This window comes from Crassostrea angulata, chromosome 8 (genome assembly GCF_025612915.1).
Source record: "Crassostrea angulata isolate pt1a10 chromosome 8, ASM2561291v2, whole genome shotgun sequence".
Lineage (NCBI taxonomy): Eukaryota > Metazoa > Mollusca > Bivalvia > Ostreida > Ostreidae > Magallana > Magallana angulata.
This window is the reverse complement of record NC_069118.1, coordinates 34,831,056-34,846,919: the sequence shown is the minus strand read 5'-3', so window position 1 is coordinate 34,846,919 and position 15,864 is coordinate 34,831,056. Positions and strand designations below refer to the sequence as shown.

The 15,864-nt window shown below is 38.0% G+C and overlaps 4 protein-coding genes across 4 annotated transcripts; 2 read left to right on the top strand and 2 right to left on the bottom strand.

Annotated features, from left to right (window-relative positions):
* Positions 1 to 90: 90 nt before the first annotated feature.
* On the top strand, positions 91 to 3,429 carry LOC128159875 (DNA-(apurinic or apyrimidinic site) endonuclease 2-like). The gene is made up of 6 exons (XM_052823088.1): positions 91 to 468; positions 903 to 986; positions 1,325 to 1,508; positions 1,737 to 1,883; positions 2,123 to 2,192; positions 2,346 to 3,429. Exons 1-6 carry the CDS (start codon positions 354 to 356, stop codon positions 3,327 to 3,329), a joined length of 1,584 nt encoding a protein of 527 aa, XP_052679048.1. The 5' UTR covers positions 91 to 353; the 3' UTR covers positions 3,330 to 3,429.
* A 547-nt stretch (positions 3,430 to 3,976) lies between these two features.
* On the bottom strand, positions 3,977 to 8,597 carry LOC128158670 (uncharacterized). The gene is made up of 6 exons (XM_052821612.1): positions 8,502 to 8,597; positions 8,165 to 8,292; positions 7,484 to 7,734; positions 7,117 to 7,258; positions 6,503 to 6,895; positions 3,977 to 6,034 (listed from the first exon to the last, which is right to left on the bottom strand). Exons 2-6 carry the CDS (start codon positions 8,268 to 8,270, stop codon positions 4,899 to 4,901), a joined length of 2,028 nt encoding a protein of 675 aa, XP_052677572.1. The 5' UTR covers positions 8,271 to 8,292; positions 8,502 to 8,597; the 3' UTR covers positions 3,977 to 4,898.
* An 87-nt stretch (positions 8,598 to 8,684) lies between these two features.
* LOC128158669 (uncharacterized) lies at positions 8,685 to 13,258 on the top strand. The gene is made up of 6 exons (XM_052821611.1): positions 8,685 to 8,832; positions 9,074 to 9,155; positions 9,528 to 9,766; positions 9,955 to 10,093; positions 10,378 to 12,105; positions 12,245 to 13,258. Exons 2-6 carry the CDS (start codon positions 9,086 to 9,088, stop codon positions 12,529 to 12,531), a joined length of 2,463 nt encoding a protein of 820 aa, XP_052677571.1. The 5' UTR covers positions 8,685 to 8,832; positions 9,074 to 9,085; the 3' UTR covers positions 12,532 to 13,258.
* A 582-nt stretch (positions 13,259 to 13,840) lies between these two features.
* Positions 13,841 to 15,742, bottom strand: LOC128158672 (protein SPEC3-like). The gene is made up of 3 exons (XM_052821614.1): positions 15,477 to 15,742; positions 14,918 to 15,103; positions 13,841 to 14,799 (listed from the first exon to the last, which is right to left on the bottom strand). Exons 1-3 carry the CDS (start codon positions 15,580 to 15,582, stop codon positions 14,582 to 14,584), a joined length of 510 nt encoding a protein of 169 aa, XP_052677574.1. The 5' UTR covers positions 15,583 to 15,742; the 3' UTR covers positions 13,841 to 14,581.
* Between the last annotated feature and the right edge of the window lie 122 nt (positions 15,743 to 15,864).

The window sequence follows — 15,864 nt, the reverse complement described above, 5'->3', positions numbered from 1 at the left end:
AATGATATTTTATTCCTTTGTGGTATTGGCTATTTTTCTGCTAATATTTCGAAGAATTTGAAATATTTATTGTACAACTTGTTTTAGAAGACAAACCAAGGAAAAGGGTAAACATATATAGTCACAAAGTGTTTATCCTTTTCAAAAATTGAGTTTGCTGAAGTCATCACATTGATCAGGCTGAATGCAACAGATTAACATATAATCATTATTTTTTTCATCACTTCTACCTTTTAGCTTCCGATCGAGATCTTAGGTGATGTTTTAGGTGGGCATCCATGTGGCCAGTGTTGGGTCAACATTCTGACTCTTTGGTTGACTCAATACATTTATGATACCAACAGCTGATCAAAATGAAGATACTAACCTGGAATATAAATGGGATCCGTGCCAGTAAAATTAAACTTAGTGAACTATTTGATTCTTTGGATGCTGACGTTATATGTCTTCAGGAAACCAAAGTCACAAGTTAGTTCAGATTTATTAACATATTGTTCTGGTACACCAGAGCTGAACCTTCCTCCCAATCAAGGTGGAAACCAGAAAATTCTCACTTAAGAAGTTGAATAAACTGTACATTGAAAATTTTGCATTGTCATGATAAATATCACAATGATAATTTTTCCATAAAAAATCTACATTATGGTTGATTTTGATTGTCTGGGTTTTCTCAATTACTGGGCTAAACGTACTATTATGTAAATCAATTAATCAAAGTTGAAACCAAATTGCATTGGTATTTGTGTTAAAATGTTCCTTACTAAAAAGTTTGCATGTATGAATACACATTTACGGCGATAGAGTAAATTAATGATGAAACATGTTTGGTTTAAGCACGTAACATTTAATAAATTTAAATAAATTTAAAATTATGAGCCCTTAAATTATTTCTACAATTACAGGAGACATGTTAGATGAACCAACAGCCATAGTTGAAGGCTACAATTCTTACTTCTCTTTTTCAAAGAAACGAAGTGGCTACTCTGGTGAGTTTGAAGAAGTTATGTTTTCCCCCCAGAAGTTTTGGTGCAAAAAATAATTTTGTTTATTTATGTCCTTTATACACATATTACAGAATTCACGTCATATCACATAATTAAAACATACACAATCTGCAGTCAATTTTTTTTTATAACAACATTTTAATTACTATTTCATTCTTTTCATGTGACTGCTAATCAGGATTTTCTGGAATAGAATAAAATTGCTGTTGAAAAGCTAGAATGATCTATAATATCCAATTTTTTATTACATCTATGATGTGTTTGTTCATACATGTACAGACAATTTAACATATGATTCAGTTCCTCTGCTATCGTTGTAGGCGTTGCAACATTTTGCAAAGCTTCAGCAACCCCTGTAGAGGCAGAAGAGGGTCTGTATAAAGAACTTAACCCAAAACTTGAAGGAAAAGTGGGTCACTACGGAGATGTGAGCGAGTTCTCCAGTGATGAATTGGAATCTCTCGATGCAGAGGGGAGGGCAGTCATTACAAAACACAAAATCAGGTGAAAAAAGGTCATCATAGTTCAAATGAAAGTTTTGACTACAGTACTGAAGTTCCTGTACTTTTGATTGATGTTATTTCCAGATTTATAAAACATATGTGTAAACAATTAATATTTTTTTTCATATGAAAAATGCCATTTGTTCTTCGGATAAGATTTTAAATGCAACATTTCATAACAAGTGTATTTGGCATCAGCAGGAGGATTTCTAATTATTTGATTATTTAGGAAACATAATGGAGTGGAAGCTGAGTTAGCCATCATCAATGTATACTGTCCACGCGTTGACCCTGATAGAGAGGACAGGCTGCTCTACAAGCTGCGCTTTTTCGCTCTACTCCAGACCAGGGCTGAGGCTCTTCTACAGAGTGGCTGGTAAGAGAACAACAGACAACGCCTACCACAGCATGTGTGGTACAAGAAGACTTCAATCATGTTTAAGATTCGCAGATTCTATAAAACATAAATTTAGTTATGTCAGCATTTGGCTAAACCGTTTAAAAACTCTCCTGTCTTAAGCCTCATAATGTCCAGTATTTACATTGTAATACTATATCTTTAATGTTTTTATATACACTGTATATTTATGAAATGTTTTTGTTTTCTGTTTTCAGTAATGTTATTGTACTTGGAGACATGAATGTCAAGCACAAGAGCATTGATCGCAGTGAAGAAGATGAAGTAGTAAGTCACTGGTGTTTTAGACAACTTTTGAAAATAAGATTAATCTGAATAATCATATTAACACAAAAAAAACAACTTTTGCAATCATCAAATTTATACATGCAATGGTTAATACTGGGTATTAACTTGGTAACTGGTATACATACTTTGTAGGGGACGGTTACGACTCCGAGCCGGGTGTGGGTGAACCAGTTTGTGTGGGACAAGGACCGGGACCCCAGCATCGCCGCTGTGGAGAATAAGGAGGATTTTGCTGGCACCACAAGCTCTGCGAGGGGGGGACTGTTTGTGGACTCATTCAGGTACTTCTATCCAGACCAGACGGGGGCCTATACCAACTGGTGCACTTTGACCTCGGCTCGAGAAACCAACTATGGGCGACGTCTGGATTACATCTTTACAAACGTTGAATTGGCTCAGAGTGATCTTAAGGACTGCGTGATATTGGCAGATGTAGAGGGCTCAGACCACTGTCCAGTCAAAGCAGAGTATATGGCAGAGTTTATTCCGGCCGAAAAATGTCCTCCTCTGTGCACGAAACATATGCCAGAGTTCTGTGGAAAACAGATTAAACTTTCTTCCTTTTTTATGAAGCGAGAGAAGACTATTGAAAGTAGTATTGAAATAAAAACCAGTCAGGACACAGCAGATCAAAACCATATCAAAAATACAAAAAATGATAAGACAGAAAAAGTGACTTTAAAGAGACCAAGTAATGGAAACAAAATTGGAAATGCAGCAAAGAAAAAGAAAACTGATTCAAGTGATTCCAGGCAGGGTAGTCTAAAAGGATTTTTCCTAAAGACAAGTACAAAAAAGGAAGTTGTTGATATTAAAATGGAGGAAGTGTCCTCTGAAACAAAGGGAGAGAATCACAGCTCTGAGATGAGTGTAAAAGTTGAGAGTACCATCACTGTGAAAAGTAACACAGCAAGTGCCTGGAAAAACCTCCTCCAAGGTCCCCCTCCCCCTCCTCTGTGTAAGGGACACCAGGAGCCCTGTGTGTTAAGGACAGTGAAAAAGCCGGGGCCCAATAAAGGGAAGCAGTTCTTTGTGTGTGCCCGGGGGGAGGGTCACAGTACTAATCCAGAAGCCAGGTGCGACTTCTTCAAGTGGGTGGACTACAAAAAAAAGTGACAAGGTTTCTGCACTCCAATTATGCATCCCTGTTGTGATTTATATTTTGATACACTGTATTTTGCACAAATATTTCCATAAAGATGATTATTTTTCCATATTTCCCTTTGTTGTTTATCTATGAAGTGTTTTTAACAGGATTGTGAAAAAATTACTCACAAAAAGCTTGAGCAGACTATTAAAGACTGGTTGTAGGTACTGTAATTTTGGCAAGCATCAACTTCTGAAATCAAATGGGGCAATAGTTTGAGACTCCATTTTAAGTGCAATTGGCTTTAGTCCTAAATGAACCAGTCTTGATGACCTGTGTGGTACATATAGTGACCTATTTGTGATTAAAGTATCACTGAATAGTGTTTGTATTTCTGTGGACTATTTGAAAGATGATGATAAGTAATGTAGATAGCACAGGTACATTGATTTAACATAATTTAGGCTTTGAAGACTCAAGCTTAAAGTCTTCGGTATGGCAATATGATCTTGGCATACCTTGGTATTGGAAATTGAAACTTTATATTAGATAAGTTTGAATTTTCCACCTTCAAACCCCCACCCCAATTAATTACTTTTACAGGTATGTAGATACCACAGCAATGTAATTAACATATATATACAAATTGTATAAAAACTTGTAGGATATAGATCTATTATGAGAATTTTCTACAAGTATATTTATTTGTTATTTCATATTGGTAAAAAATGAACAATGTCAAGCAAGTACACATAATGATAAGAGAAACATAATTATGGTAGATTAAAATTATATATGTTCAAAAAATTAATCTGAATATGAGCCAATCAAAAGTTACAAAATGGAATGTTAAAGATTGGTCTTTATAATAAATGTCCTGAATTCTTTCTTCATTTGAAATGTACATTTGATATCTATAATTTTGTGAAAATTAAGATTTATATATATACACAATGCACAAATAAATGGAAGTAGAAATGTGTCAGACTCAGCATAAAAATATAAAATTATGATACGACAATAAAACTAAGCATGTCATCTACAAAAGTACTTTGTACCTGTAAACATAAATATTGCTTCACAAAATAAAATAACTGTAATGCTTAATATCTTTAATTTGACTGTACGGAGTTGGGAATTTCCAAGCATTATCAAATAATTTTTAAAACTTGATAACTGATATATAACTTCAATAAATAACAACGAAACAATTTCATTCAGATCAAAGTTTGAATTAGTTTTGATACAGATAATAATAAAACCTTTTTCCAAAAAGCCACTTAAATCAAGGGAAACTACAAAATGTAGCTATAGCAAACCCTCTTGTCTGTATAGAGGACTGACACCTGCATTATACTCATTTAATCAGTACATTCTAGCAATGGTTAATCTTTCATCTTATTCCATTTTGCCCAAAATATTCACTCATTATATTTAAAAGAAATACATGTATCAAAATATTGTCACAAATAAAAAGACATGTTGAAAAAAATTCTTTAAATTCACTTTGATTTGGTTGTTGCATAATAAATGTTGCGCAGTAGAGAACCTGTTAACTTTACGGTAATCAAATTTCTGCAGTCTAAGCACAAAGTTGATTAAACATCAGTGGTTCGTTTCATAAAATCAACACCACTGCCAAGGTCTATGTTTACAGCGGAGTCATCCAGAACATAGCTCTGCTGACTGTAACTTGTAGTGGAACTGACCGGAGACGTTCTACCAGTATCGTAACCTCGGTTCACCAGATAGGAATATTTAGGAGCCTCCCCAGAATTGTTTAATTGCTGGCCCACCGATCGGGGTTTGGATACAGGTAGATTTTGTATTGGTACTGCAGTTCGCTGGTCTGTCATTGCGGTCATTGGGAATCTCGCTGCAGGATTGGGAGGATGGATCTGACCCGCCGGGTTCAACTGGTTTGGAACTGGATAGGCTGGCCTGACTATCTGACCCACTGGTGGCATAAACCTTAGGGCGGGGTTAATTGGCTGGTTAGGGGGCATCATGGGATAGCCCTGGAGAGGAGGTCTTTGCAAGACCATCCCTGGCCTGGCTTGAAATGGCACTCCAAGAACTGGTTGTGGAAGGCTCACGGCAGCAGGCGGTGGTTGTACGGCCACCGGTTTATCTGCCGTGGTTTTGTTCTTTTTCTTGCCTTTTTTGCGAGCTTTATCAGGCTGAGCATACAGTGAGGTCCTGGGATCCTGCCCCTCTTCCTCTGATTGAGAGGATACTACGTCCTCTTCCTCAGTACTCGGAGCCTCGCTTTCAGTCTCGGGACTAGCCTCACTGTCTGATTCCCTGTTGCACTGTGTCTCACTGTTTGTCTTTCTCATGTCTTTTTTAGTAGATTTCAAATTTCCGATAGAATCATAACTATCCTCGTCATCTTCTTTCTTCCTGGTGATCTTCCCTGCAGATTTTGGATGAACCCTTGGTTCGATGATCCTCTCCACAAAATTCTCTTGAGGGTGATCATCATCAGCTTGAACAAAGGAATCATTCTTCTCATCACTGTAGTTGCCTGACGTGTTGTAACTGCTGCCACTATGCTTCCTCTCTCGGTACCTCCTGTCTCGATCTCGATCATAGCCATCTCGATCTCGGTCATAGCGATCTCGTTCATAGCCATCTCGCCGTCTTGGTGGGTAATCCCTCCCATTCCTGGCCACTCTATATTGGTCATGCTCTTCATAAGGAGGAGGAGGGGGAGGAGGTTTTCTTGGATAATCTGTGATAAAAGACAATGAGTACTTTAACTCCTTCATCTTCGTAAATATTCATACATAAAGTGATCAAATATTAAATTGAGAATATAAAATTTTGGAGAAAAAACAGGATGATAGATTTAATTTCTTTGTATCCCTCACATTAATATTTATTGGATTCAACATTATTTGTTAACAACCACAGCAGTCTTTGTGGATTCTGTTGATGAATAAATTTCAAAATCAAAAACAGTAAAATGACAAATATTTTCATCTGTTAGACCATTTTCAACAAACTAAATCCTTTATTATCAAAATTAAATTCAAAAATCCACTGAAATTGATGCCCAATAATACTATTAATGAAATAACTGTATTCAGTAAAACACGATACTTTAAAAAAATTAATAAATAGTTGTTTCGAGATATGATTATCAATATTAGAATAGTTGAACTAGATATGTATGTGTAGGACAAAGAAACAGACGTACCATCAAAAACACTTTCGTCATCATCAGTGGGTGGTCTGGACCATCTACGAGAAGATGCAGGAGATTTTTTGATGGAGGCGAATGGCTGTTTGGAGATGTCGGATTGCCAGGGACGGCTGCTGACTGGAACAGAGCGCATGCTGCCATTGAGGGACATCGCGGCGGTATTCGGAGCGCCATCCTTGAGTCGCCGCTCCTGCCACCTCCTGGTCAGCCCTCGCTGTCGCACATAGCAGTAGATAATGACAGCGGGTACAATAATGACCAAAGCCACCCCAAAGATGCCCGCCACGATGTAAATGACCTCGGTTTTGGTGATGACGGGGTTGTAGTGGTAGCTCTCACAGCCATAGCCCGCTCCCTGGTCACAGTTATTGGGATTTGAAATGTCAGCTGATGTTCAATGAAAAAAATAAACTTAAATCAATGTATGCCATTTATATACATGATATAAAACTTTGTTAATGTAACTTATGTAATAATGCTTATGCAAGTGTTCTGTATTTACTAAATAAAATAAAATAATTAATTATTAAATTACGTATTAACTAAATATTAAAATAATTTAGCAACCATAAATCCACACATGCAATCTTATTATTCATAATTATTACCTGGGATAGGTGTGACCTGGATTACAAAGCCGTATCCAAACAGGTCAGCACTATCTCGTTGCAGGGAGAAGGTAACGAACCCTCCAGACGTAATCAGGCGCTGCATGTTGGTAGGGGGGTTGTTAAAGTAACTGAAGGAGGCCTGATGGGGAGAAAAAAGGGCATTAATTACAGTCAACAACAAAAATTCATTAACTCTGATTTTGAGACATCCTCTCGATATCACGGGTCCTGAGTCTGTTGTTGCTATAAGACCATGCAACAGCCAAGGTCGGATTTAGGACTCCTTACATTGTGGGGATGATTTTGAGAATACAGCAGACTTAATTAGTTTGAAATTTGACATTGATGACAGGAAATGCCTTACCAGGGTCTGTGCTCCTGAGTTCTGGGTCCACTGTCCATCATAGATATAGAAATTGACTCCCTGTGAATTGATGAAACCTGTGACTAGTTCGATGCTGAATCGGCGATGCTCCCTGATCCCGTCAGTAGAGAGGATGATGGTACAGCTGAGGGGACTGTCGCTGGTCTGAACCGCGCCCTTACCATACACAGTGGCCGGGGTCAGACCTAGCTCAAAAGTCTTTCCACACTCGGCATGACTGTCCATATAGTCTGCAGCAAAGAGTGCAATTAATGTTATACAATGGCTTGATTGAACAGGATTTTAAATATGTAAACAAAATTCTCAATTAATATTGTTTAATAGATTATAAATAGAATTTGATTATAAAATATAATCTAATTGGGATGAAGTTTTGGAACTGACTTACATATAGTATCATTTAGTTTAATTTTGTTACAAATCTATAAGGTTAATCGCAACTTTTTTTGTCCATAAAATATATAGCTGGAATTAGTTTGCAAGAATAGTATATATATACTGTATTACAATTTTCATTTACACAGTGTTCAGTATAGTTGGATTTAACTGTAGTAGTATAGGTTCCATCTATAGCTCCTTGATTTCCCATTGTTTAATTACCTGTATTTACTGCAAAAATTGGTAAATTTTAAAGGTACCTAAATAACGGCAACTACTTACATTCAAACACCTTTGCCTGTGGGTTTTGGCCACTAAATGAGGACTGTTGGAGCGATACATGGATTCTCAGGCAGATTAAAACAGTCAAAAAAAGGCCACTCAACATTTTGAAATCTTACTTTAGGTTCCTACAAAAAAAACCATACAGACATACAAAAAATCACGGTATTTTTATGAATCAGAGTAATTTATAGTTCAAGAACAATTTCAAAGCTAATTGATCAGCTGTAAAATAACTTTAAAATTGTAACTACGAATGAAAGTTATACAAGGTTAACTTGATGATAACAATGAAACACTACTATACATATTATATTGTTCGAAAAAATATTACTACCTTATTTCCTGTGTATACCTGGACGCCATTTTAACAATTTTTACCTGTGAGAAATATAAATAGTCGATAAGATTTATTTCACACAGGACTCATACGTCGTCGTTTCATGTAAAGTATTATGCCGAAAGGATATCGTGACAGAAAATATATCGCCTATATCTACCTTACTCTTCTCACGTAAAGTAGGTCAACTCAGGTAAAACCCGTTGTTGACACATTCAAAGAACATGGCGTCCAAACAAAACGTTTGAATGTAATTATGTATAGTTCTACCGTTTTATGCGAGATCTTAGATATTGTTTTGAATATGAAGGATCCTTAATTAGTACAGGTAATTTTAGATGTACATAATTACTCCTTGTTACCAGATTGTCTATACCTATCACTGTTTTAGTGTTTATCAGTTTACAGCTACTCAAACGCATATTTTTGTTATCGGAAATATGGCTACCTAAACTGCTTTAAAAAACGGCTTTTTGAAATTAACGCAAACTAAATATCAATGAAATCGTTGTGTGTGTTTTTTTTTATATTAACAATAACTTCATAAAATTGCCTTCCTTTGTATTCAGGTAACTGAGCTGATGATGAAGCTATACTGTCTTATCATCCTGACACTCTGCCTGAATTTGGCAGATGGAATTGTCAGAGAATGTATGTATATCTTATTTTCAAATTATACCAAAACTATACACTAAATTGTTCTATATTTTATCCTTATTTGAAATATGAATTTACCATGATCATTGATAACAATTTGATTATATTACCAGTAGATTTGTAATCTTTATAACTTTTGTATGGTGACATTAACAATATCCAATAGACTAAAAGCATTCAAGTACTGTCAATATATTTTTCAAAATGCATGTATATATATGTTTACATAAAGATAGCATGAACTGTGACCAAATTAGTGCTGATGTTCACCATATTCAAACTGCCCGAAGCTCACAACATTCAAGATGCAGACTCGTTGGATTTCTGTCTGCACTTTAACAATAAAACTGTCACATTTCATTTCAGACTACATGGATGGTCCTAGTACGTGCGGGCAGACCATCATTATTTATGACAATATAATAAACCTGGCCGCCCGCTCCCCAATCTCCACCCCCAATCCTCCCCGGGTGTGTACCACGTACCTACGCTCTGGGTACACAGACTCCTACTATTACATCAAAGTGGAGTGGACGGCCACCATCAAGGACTGTGCCTTTTCCCTGACCATCTATGAGGGATCGACACCATCTGGAGCCCCCATTGTATGTTCTTGTTTATTTTGTTGAACTAAGCAGGCATTTGAATAGGAAGATGAAAGCATTTAAAGGATTAAAAAAAAGTATTTAACTACATGGCGCATCAACATGTAGTGAATTAGACACATATATTTACTTTCATCCAATTAATTGAATTATTTTGCTTTAACTGATTGCAATTTCTAATTATGCAGAAAAGTTTCCGTTGCCTAGGAGACCAGGAAAACACAGGGATTATTGAGGTCAGGAACTCAGATATCACAGTACAGCTGACCCAAGCTTCTGATCTTTTCCAGCCCCACAACACATTTAATTTAAGAATTTCTACATTCCGTAAGTTTTTGTAGTGATTTGAAAATGTTGTACAAGCACTAAACTAAAACTAGACAAAACTTTCACGAAAGAGGTACACCACAGAATGAATACCCAGTAACGATTAACGTTGAATGAGAATTAAACATTTTATATTATATCATTAATAAAATGTTTTATGGTAAATGTATCTGCAAAAGATTCATTCTCACCAGTGTCTAATTCTCTAAACCAAAAGAAAATTTACCATGGGAAAAAATCAGAATCTGTCCAAGTTGATTGACATGCAATGTTTTGATTGACAGGTGATCCATCTGCTCCAGAGGTATCGGAGGGGACCTCCAAACTGCCCACAGGGGCCATCATAGGGATTGTGATAGGTTTGTTTGCACTGATTGTGTTCTGCATCATAATGTGCTGGTTCTACAAACAAGGAAAGTTGAAGTTCCTGGAGAAGAAGTCCATGCAAAGCTACAGAGGAGGAGGCGGATTTAGTGTGTCTGGTAAATCAGAAAATATCTTCCACAGTATGAATGGAGGCTCCACTGGATATGTGGATTCTGTGGGCGAATCAGAGCAGTCCTTTGCGTCCAAAAACTGGGACAATCAGAACATGTGGGCGAGTTTGACTAACACTCCGACCATGGGTCGTAAAGTCAAACCTGTTACCCCTCCTGTAGCTCCCCCACTGCCCTCTGTCCCAAAGACCTGGGAGAGTGACAGTCAGGCATCACTCAAACAGGAGCCCGGCGTGCAGGTCTTGTCATCTTCACCACAACGTGGCAGAAGACGGACCAGAAATACAGAGGAACCACCCAGGGGCCGCCGTCCTTTAGCGTCCAGTGGCTCCGGAAAAGGTAATTACAATAATGGCTACGCCAACCAAGAGGAGAAAGAAAATAGAGCAAATGCCAAAAAAGAGACAAATGTGGATGATGTGTTTGAGGATGATAAACCAGCAGGAGGAGGAATCTTGCATGAACTCAGACGAGAGCTGTCTCGAAGACAAAGTATGAAAGAACTCAAGAGTTCCGAGTCAGAAACAAGCACCAAAAAACCTCTGGGTCCTGGGGAAGGCCCCGCTTCTGAGAGTACACCTAGAACATCACGGAGAGCAAATGGCATGCCTGAGGAAACGGGGACAATAGATAGGGCCAAGTACACAGGTATCGACCAGCAGAGTGAGGTGGGAGAGCCAGATAAAATCACCAATCCACTGCTCCGAACCAATCCAGCCATCCGAGCATCAGTCAGTTCCCTGAGATCCAGAACCGATGAATCACCAGGATCCAAAAGGAAGAAGCGAAAGAAGAAATATGTTGGAGTTCACAGAGATTCCAGTAGAGGCAAGGGGGACAACCAGGAACACACAACTGACGACTCCATGCCCAACACCTCATTTGATTCTATGCCACAAGGTCACTCTAAGCAAGAGAACGGTCCCCTGCCTCCAGAGGCGCTGGCCCCTGTGTTTGCCACAGATGAATCAGTGATGCAACATTTCTACCCCCCTCAACAGGACTATCAGAATCAAATAAATGAAATGGTTTTACTGGGTTATGATGCATATGGTAATGCAATATTCTGTAACCCCCATCAGTATCAGACTAACGGACAGACGTACATAATCGACCCTCATGGTAACTACATTCCAGTGGCAGACATGTCCTACCCTGGGCTGCCCGGCTATACCTCCACCCCAGGGCATGACTCTTACCACACCCCTCAGCATAATTATCATCAAATGTCATCAAATCAGTTAGCGAGAGCAAACATCAACAACAGCTCCATAGTGCCGGTAGGGACAGTGCTAGACGATCCACAAGTGCCACCACCAGGGGGAACCATAGTTCGGTCTGCAGTGGATAAAAAAACGGGGGCACAGGTCAACCAGACTATTTGGACGGACAGCAAGAGAGACCCTACCGACCCCCCGCCTGGAGAGCAGAACCCACAGATCACCCGTAAAACCATAGTCAGAGTGACCACCAAGGACTCCAAAGATGGCCAGCTTCCATCTGCACCTGATCCAGGTAGGCCAGATAATGAAGAAACTGTTCTCTATAGAAACTCATATGAATTAAAAAACAATTTGTCGATGTTCACTATTACAAAACGCATTTTTACAGACTAAAAGGAAGAGTTTAATGAATAATGTTTTTAACTTTCCAGCTCTTCAGGAGATTTCCTTTAATGCAGCTCAACAGTTACGGCGACATCCTAATGATGACCCTCCTTTCTTGTCCCCATCTAAACCAGTACGACCGCTGATGTCTGGGGGACAACGCACCATATACTCCTCCGAAACACCAGAGAGAGCAAACGCCGCATTTTATTCCAACATTCAGCCGCCAGCTGTGATGGAAACACCAAAGACTTCGGTGATGCATGATGCTCCTGTTAAAAACCATGCCATACGAGACAAAATTACAGTAAACAGGGAATCATCAGAAATATAGAGCCATTATAAATCAAACCCGACAGAAAACAAGTGAAAGAGACACTTTGTGGTTTAATTTTTAGCAATATTTTGTACAATACAAATTTTTATTCAATTTTACATTTCAAGTTTACAGTCATTTTTTTTTATATTCTACAATTATATATATCATTGATTTCTTTAGAGAATGGACAGCATGTCTATTTGCATAAAGCATATTCATCACAAATACATTTTGTTATTGTGTGTCTACTTATTGGTACAATACCTACAAATGTCAAAATGAATTTTATTTGAGTAACTTTATCTCTTATAAAAAGTTATTGAATTTTTCAAACCTTAAATTAAATTCATGATGACTTTTAACCTTATTGAAATTTGTAATCTGTGAAAAAAGTTTCATCAACAGCCATGGACTGAAAATTAACTATAGATATGTTCTGACTAAATAATTTCTTACAATCATCCAGTTTTGTTTTGTGTTTTTATATCTGCAGGGAATGCAGCAATGAAATATCTTGTAGGTTTTGTAGGGACTAGCTATTTATGTAAAATTCTGCTTTGTAAAATTAATGTAGAATGTGCTATTTGATATTTAAGTGTCATATCACCATGTTGTTATTTAAATCATTGCCTCACATTTTAAGACATATCATATTTTGATTATATATATATATAGAATATTTTTCCGTTTGTTATGAAGCCATTTTAGAGGTAGTTTTCAATAAAGACATGTGCTATTAGAATTGTTCATTTACATTTTAGTGACGCAGTATATGTTAAACTGTGATGGTACAATCTTTATGTAAGTAAAGGCCATTCCAGGGTTCCGTTTCACAAAAGACCTTACGACAAAATTAATGCATGCTTATTAATCTCAAACTAATCAATATTTGAATTTAATGGCCGTAAAATATATTAAAGTAAATTGAAATAGTTCTTAATTAATGGTTTTATATAAATTTTCTTCATCATTGATCTTTCCATGAGACTTAATAGATTTACGACTTCGTCTTGACTACAGTGGACGCTTGGACTTCAGTTGTTAATTTCAAGTCTCAAGTAGTGTTTCTTTGATATGTATCTCAACCTGAATATCTCAAAGTCTTAGTATCTCCAATATCTCGACCTGAATATCTCAAAGTATCAGTATCCCCAATATGTTTATCTCGACCTGAATATCTCAAAGTCTCAGTATCTCCAATTCCGTGATACCCCAGCTTCCGTAAAGTTGTGATTGTTACGGCGGTTTGATGTATCAGATACGGTTTTTACAACATTACAATGGTTAAATCTACAGTGTTCATGTAGAAAAAAAATAACAAAAGTTTATATAAGAATAATAATTTTTTAATAATTCTCTGTATAAAACCTATGGATAGTCAGTAATTTTATAACTGTTAAATGTATGCAAATTAATGGGGGGGGGGGGTCATGTTACCGTATTTATAGCAAATAACCAGAAAAATTCAACTCTCTCAAGAATTGTTCCAATAAATACAAAGTTTAATATCTTGTAACGATATATGTAATGATACACGTACATTGTTGAATTATAAATGTAAAATTATAAAGGTGATACATAGTTATACCTGAGAATATTCCGGCGGAACAATACAGATCAAGTTTGATTACACACAGTATACGGTAAATACAGCTACATGATCTGTCAGTCATTTTACAGGTGAAGAAATCATTAAGGAATTCATCACAAATTTCATTTTCCTGACAAATATGTCCAGCTGTGGAACAATAAATCTGCATTGTCCAGTACATACTATATACAACGACCGACAGTTCAGTTTTTAATTTCTCAACAACCGTATCTGTCGTTTTAACCAATTATCTTCATACTTCATAACTTATGAGGGTTAGTTAGACTCTACTGAACAGTCCTGATTCCTAAACAACACTAAGCAACTTAAAATATTTCATTTCGATCTCTGAATCTTTTTTGTATCAGAACTAGGAGGAGTTGTCGCCCCCTTTATTCTGACGAGTGGCGAGACTAAAGAGCCACTGTCATGCGAGGTTATACACAATGTCATCAAACGATGAAACTTTACTGGTCAGGACCCAGGATATGAGTCGGCCCTGGACTGGTGATAAATGGACTCGTAGGGCGGGGGCGGATCTACACAGTGGGAGTACGGTGGTGGAAGCACTGGCTGGGGGTGACCCTGTCGGTGGACGGCGGACAGAAATGACGTCACATCGGCCCGTGTTGGCTGGGACGTCCTGATATTAGTCGGCTGGTCGAGTCCCCAACCCTCAGGATAGTGTTTCTCTGTCAAAATTAAGCCAAATATACTAGTATATACATATCCTCGGGCGGTAAACATACATGCACTAAGTTTTGATGGATGACGTTAACATGACAAGATACGTAGCTAGAGTCTACATACTGGACATCTGCACGTAGTGGAGGCCCCACACACAGCTCCAGCACCACCCCACCAGAATAAAGGCGCTCAGCGCCAGCTGTAGGAGCCCGATCGCCAGGCTGCACGCACACGTGGTCACTTTGTCGCCAGTGTCCATGTCAGAGTTCTTAGAACAGCAGAACACCGCGAAACCAGACACCAAGGTCCCTGAAACAACCAGGAATGGCAATTTACCTTAGAACATGTACATGTAAATCAAAGGAAGAAAGCCTAGCAGATCCTAACTTCACCCCCCCCCCCCCCGCCCTCTTTCACTGTAAAACACGGTGACCACCACCACTCCGCTTATTGGGAGTAGTTGATCGAAACCCCTGGTTAGCAAAATTGCGCAAAACCAGATAAAATGCCTCCTTCCTTCCTTCCTCTCTCTCTCTGTCTCTCTCTTCATCCTCTCTGTAAAATAAACAAGTATACCTCGTCATACATCTCACTTTCTGTTACTTCACACATTTAAGTTTATACAACTCGATATGATATCTACATCGCATCGTGGATCACATGACATAAGAAAGACACATACCGGAGCCCGGGATGATGAAGTTGCTGATGCAGCAGGCGCTGGCCAGCCGCGGGGGCATGGCGGGAGTGATGACGCGCTCCGAGAAATCGTCCAGCGACACGGACATATCTCTGACCTCGATCCTTCCATTAATTTGTCCAGAACGCCCAAATATACCGTGGAGCGATTGTGTTTGGATTCATGCTTAAAGCCCAGGACCTGTGTGTAACAAAAGGAGGTCGCGATCCGGACAATAAGCCAGACTTGTGCAAGATGGCGTAATTTAAACCTCGCCTCTTTATTCGTAGAGTCAATATGTAATAATATGACACACAGCTGTAAGCAAGTTTTTATTTTTATTGTGTTGATGTCGGATTTCATTTACAGTGTACAAGTATTGAACAGGTTG

Bases quoted from the DNA above. Each gene is read 5' to 3' on its own strand.
- LOC128159875 (XM_052823088.1), top strand. From the start codon at position 354: ATGAAGATACTAACCTGGAATATAAATGGGATCCGTGCCAGTAAAATT. The intron at 1,884-2,122 runs GTAAGAGAACAA...TTCTGTTTTCAG, and splicing joins GCTCTTCTACAGAGTGGCTG to TAATGTTATTGTACTTGGAG. The intron at 2,193-2,345 runs GTAAGTCACTGG...CATACTTTGTAG, and splicing joins GCAGTGAAGAAGATGAAGTA to GGGACGGTTACGACTCCGAG.
- LOC128158670 (XM_052821612.1), bottom strand. From the start codon at position 8,270: ATGTTGAGTGGCCTTTTTTTGACTGTTTTAATCTGCCTGAGAATCCAT. The intron at 6,896-7,116 runs GTAATAATTATG...ATTGAACATCAG, and splicing joins CCAGGTCACACCTATCCCAG to CTGACATTTCAAATCCCAAT. The intron at 6,035-6,502 runs GTACGTCTGTTT...CTTTTATCACAG, and splicing joins TGACGAAAGTGTTTTTGATG to ATTATCCAAGAAAACCTCCT.
- LOC128158669 (XM_052821611.1), top strand. From the start codon at position 9,086: ATGATGAAGCTATACTGTCTTATCATCCTGACACTCTGCCTGAATTTG. The intron at 9,767-9,954 runs GTATGTTCTTGT...CTAATTATGCAG, and splicing joins CACCATCTGGAGCCCCCATT to AAAAGTTTCCGTTGCCTAGG. The intron at 12,106-12,244 runs GTAGGCCAGATA...TTAACTTTCCAG, and splicing joins TCCATCTGCACCTGATCCAG to CTCTTCAGGAGATTTCCTTT.
- LOC128158672 (XM_052821614.1), bottom strand. From the start codon at position 15,582: ATGTCCGTGTCGCTGGACGATTTCTCGGAGCGCGTCATCACTCCCGCC. The intron at 15,104-15,476 runs GTATGTGTCTTT...TGGTTGTTTCAG, and splicing joins CTTCATCATCCCGGGCTCCG to GGACCTTGGTGTCTGGTTTC. The intron at 14,800-14,917 runs GTATGTAGACTC...TAATTTTGACAG, and splicing joins CCACTACGTGCAGATGTCCA to AGAAACACTATCCTGAGGGT.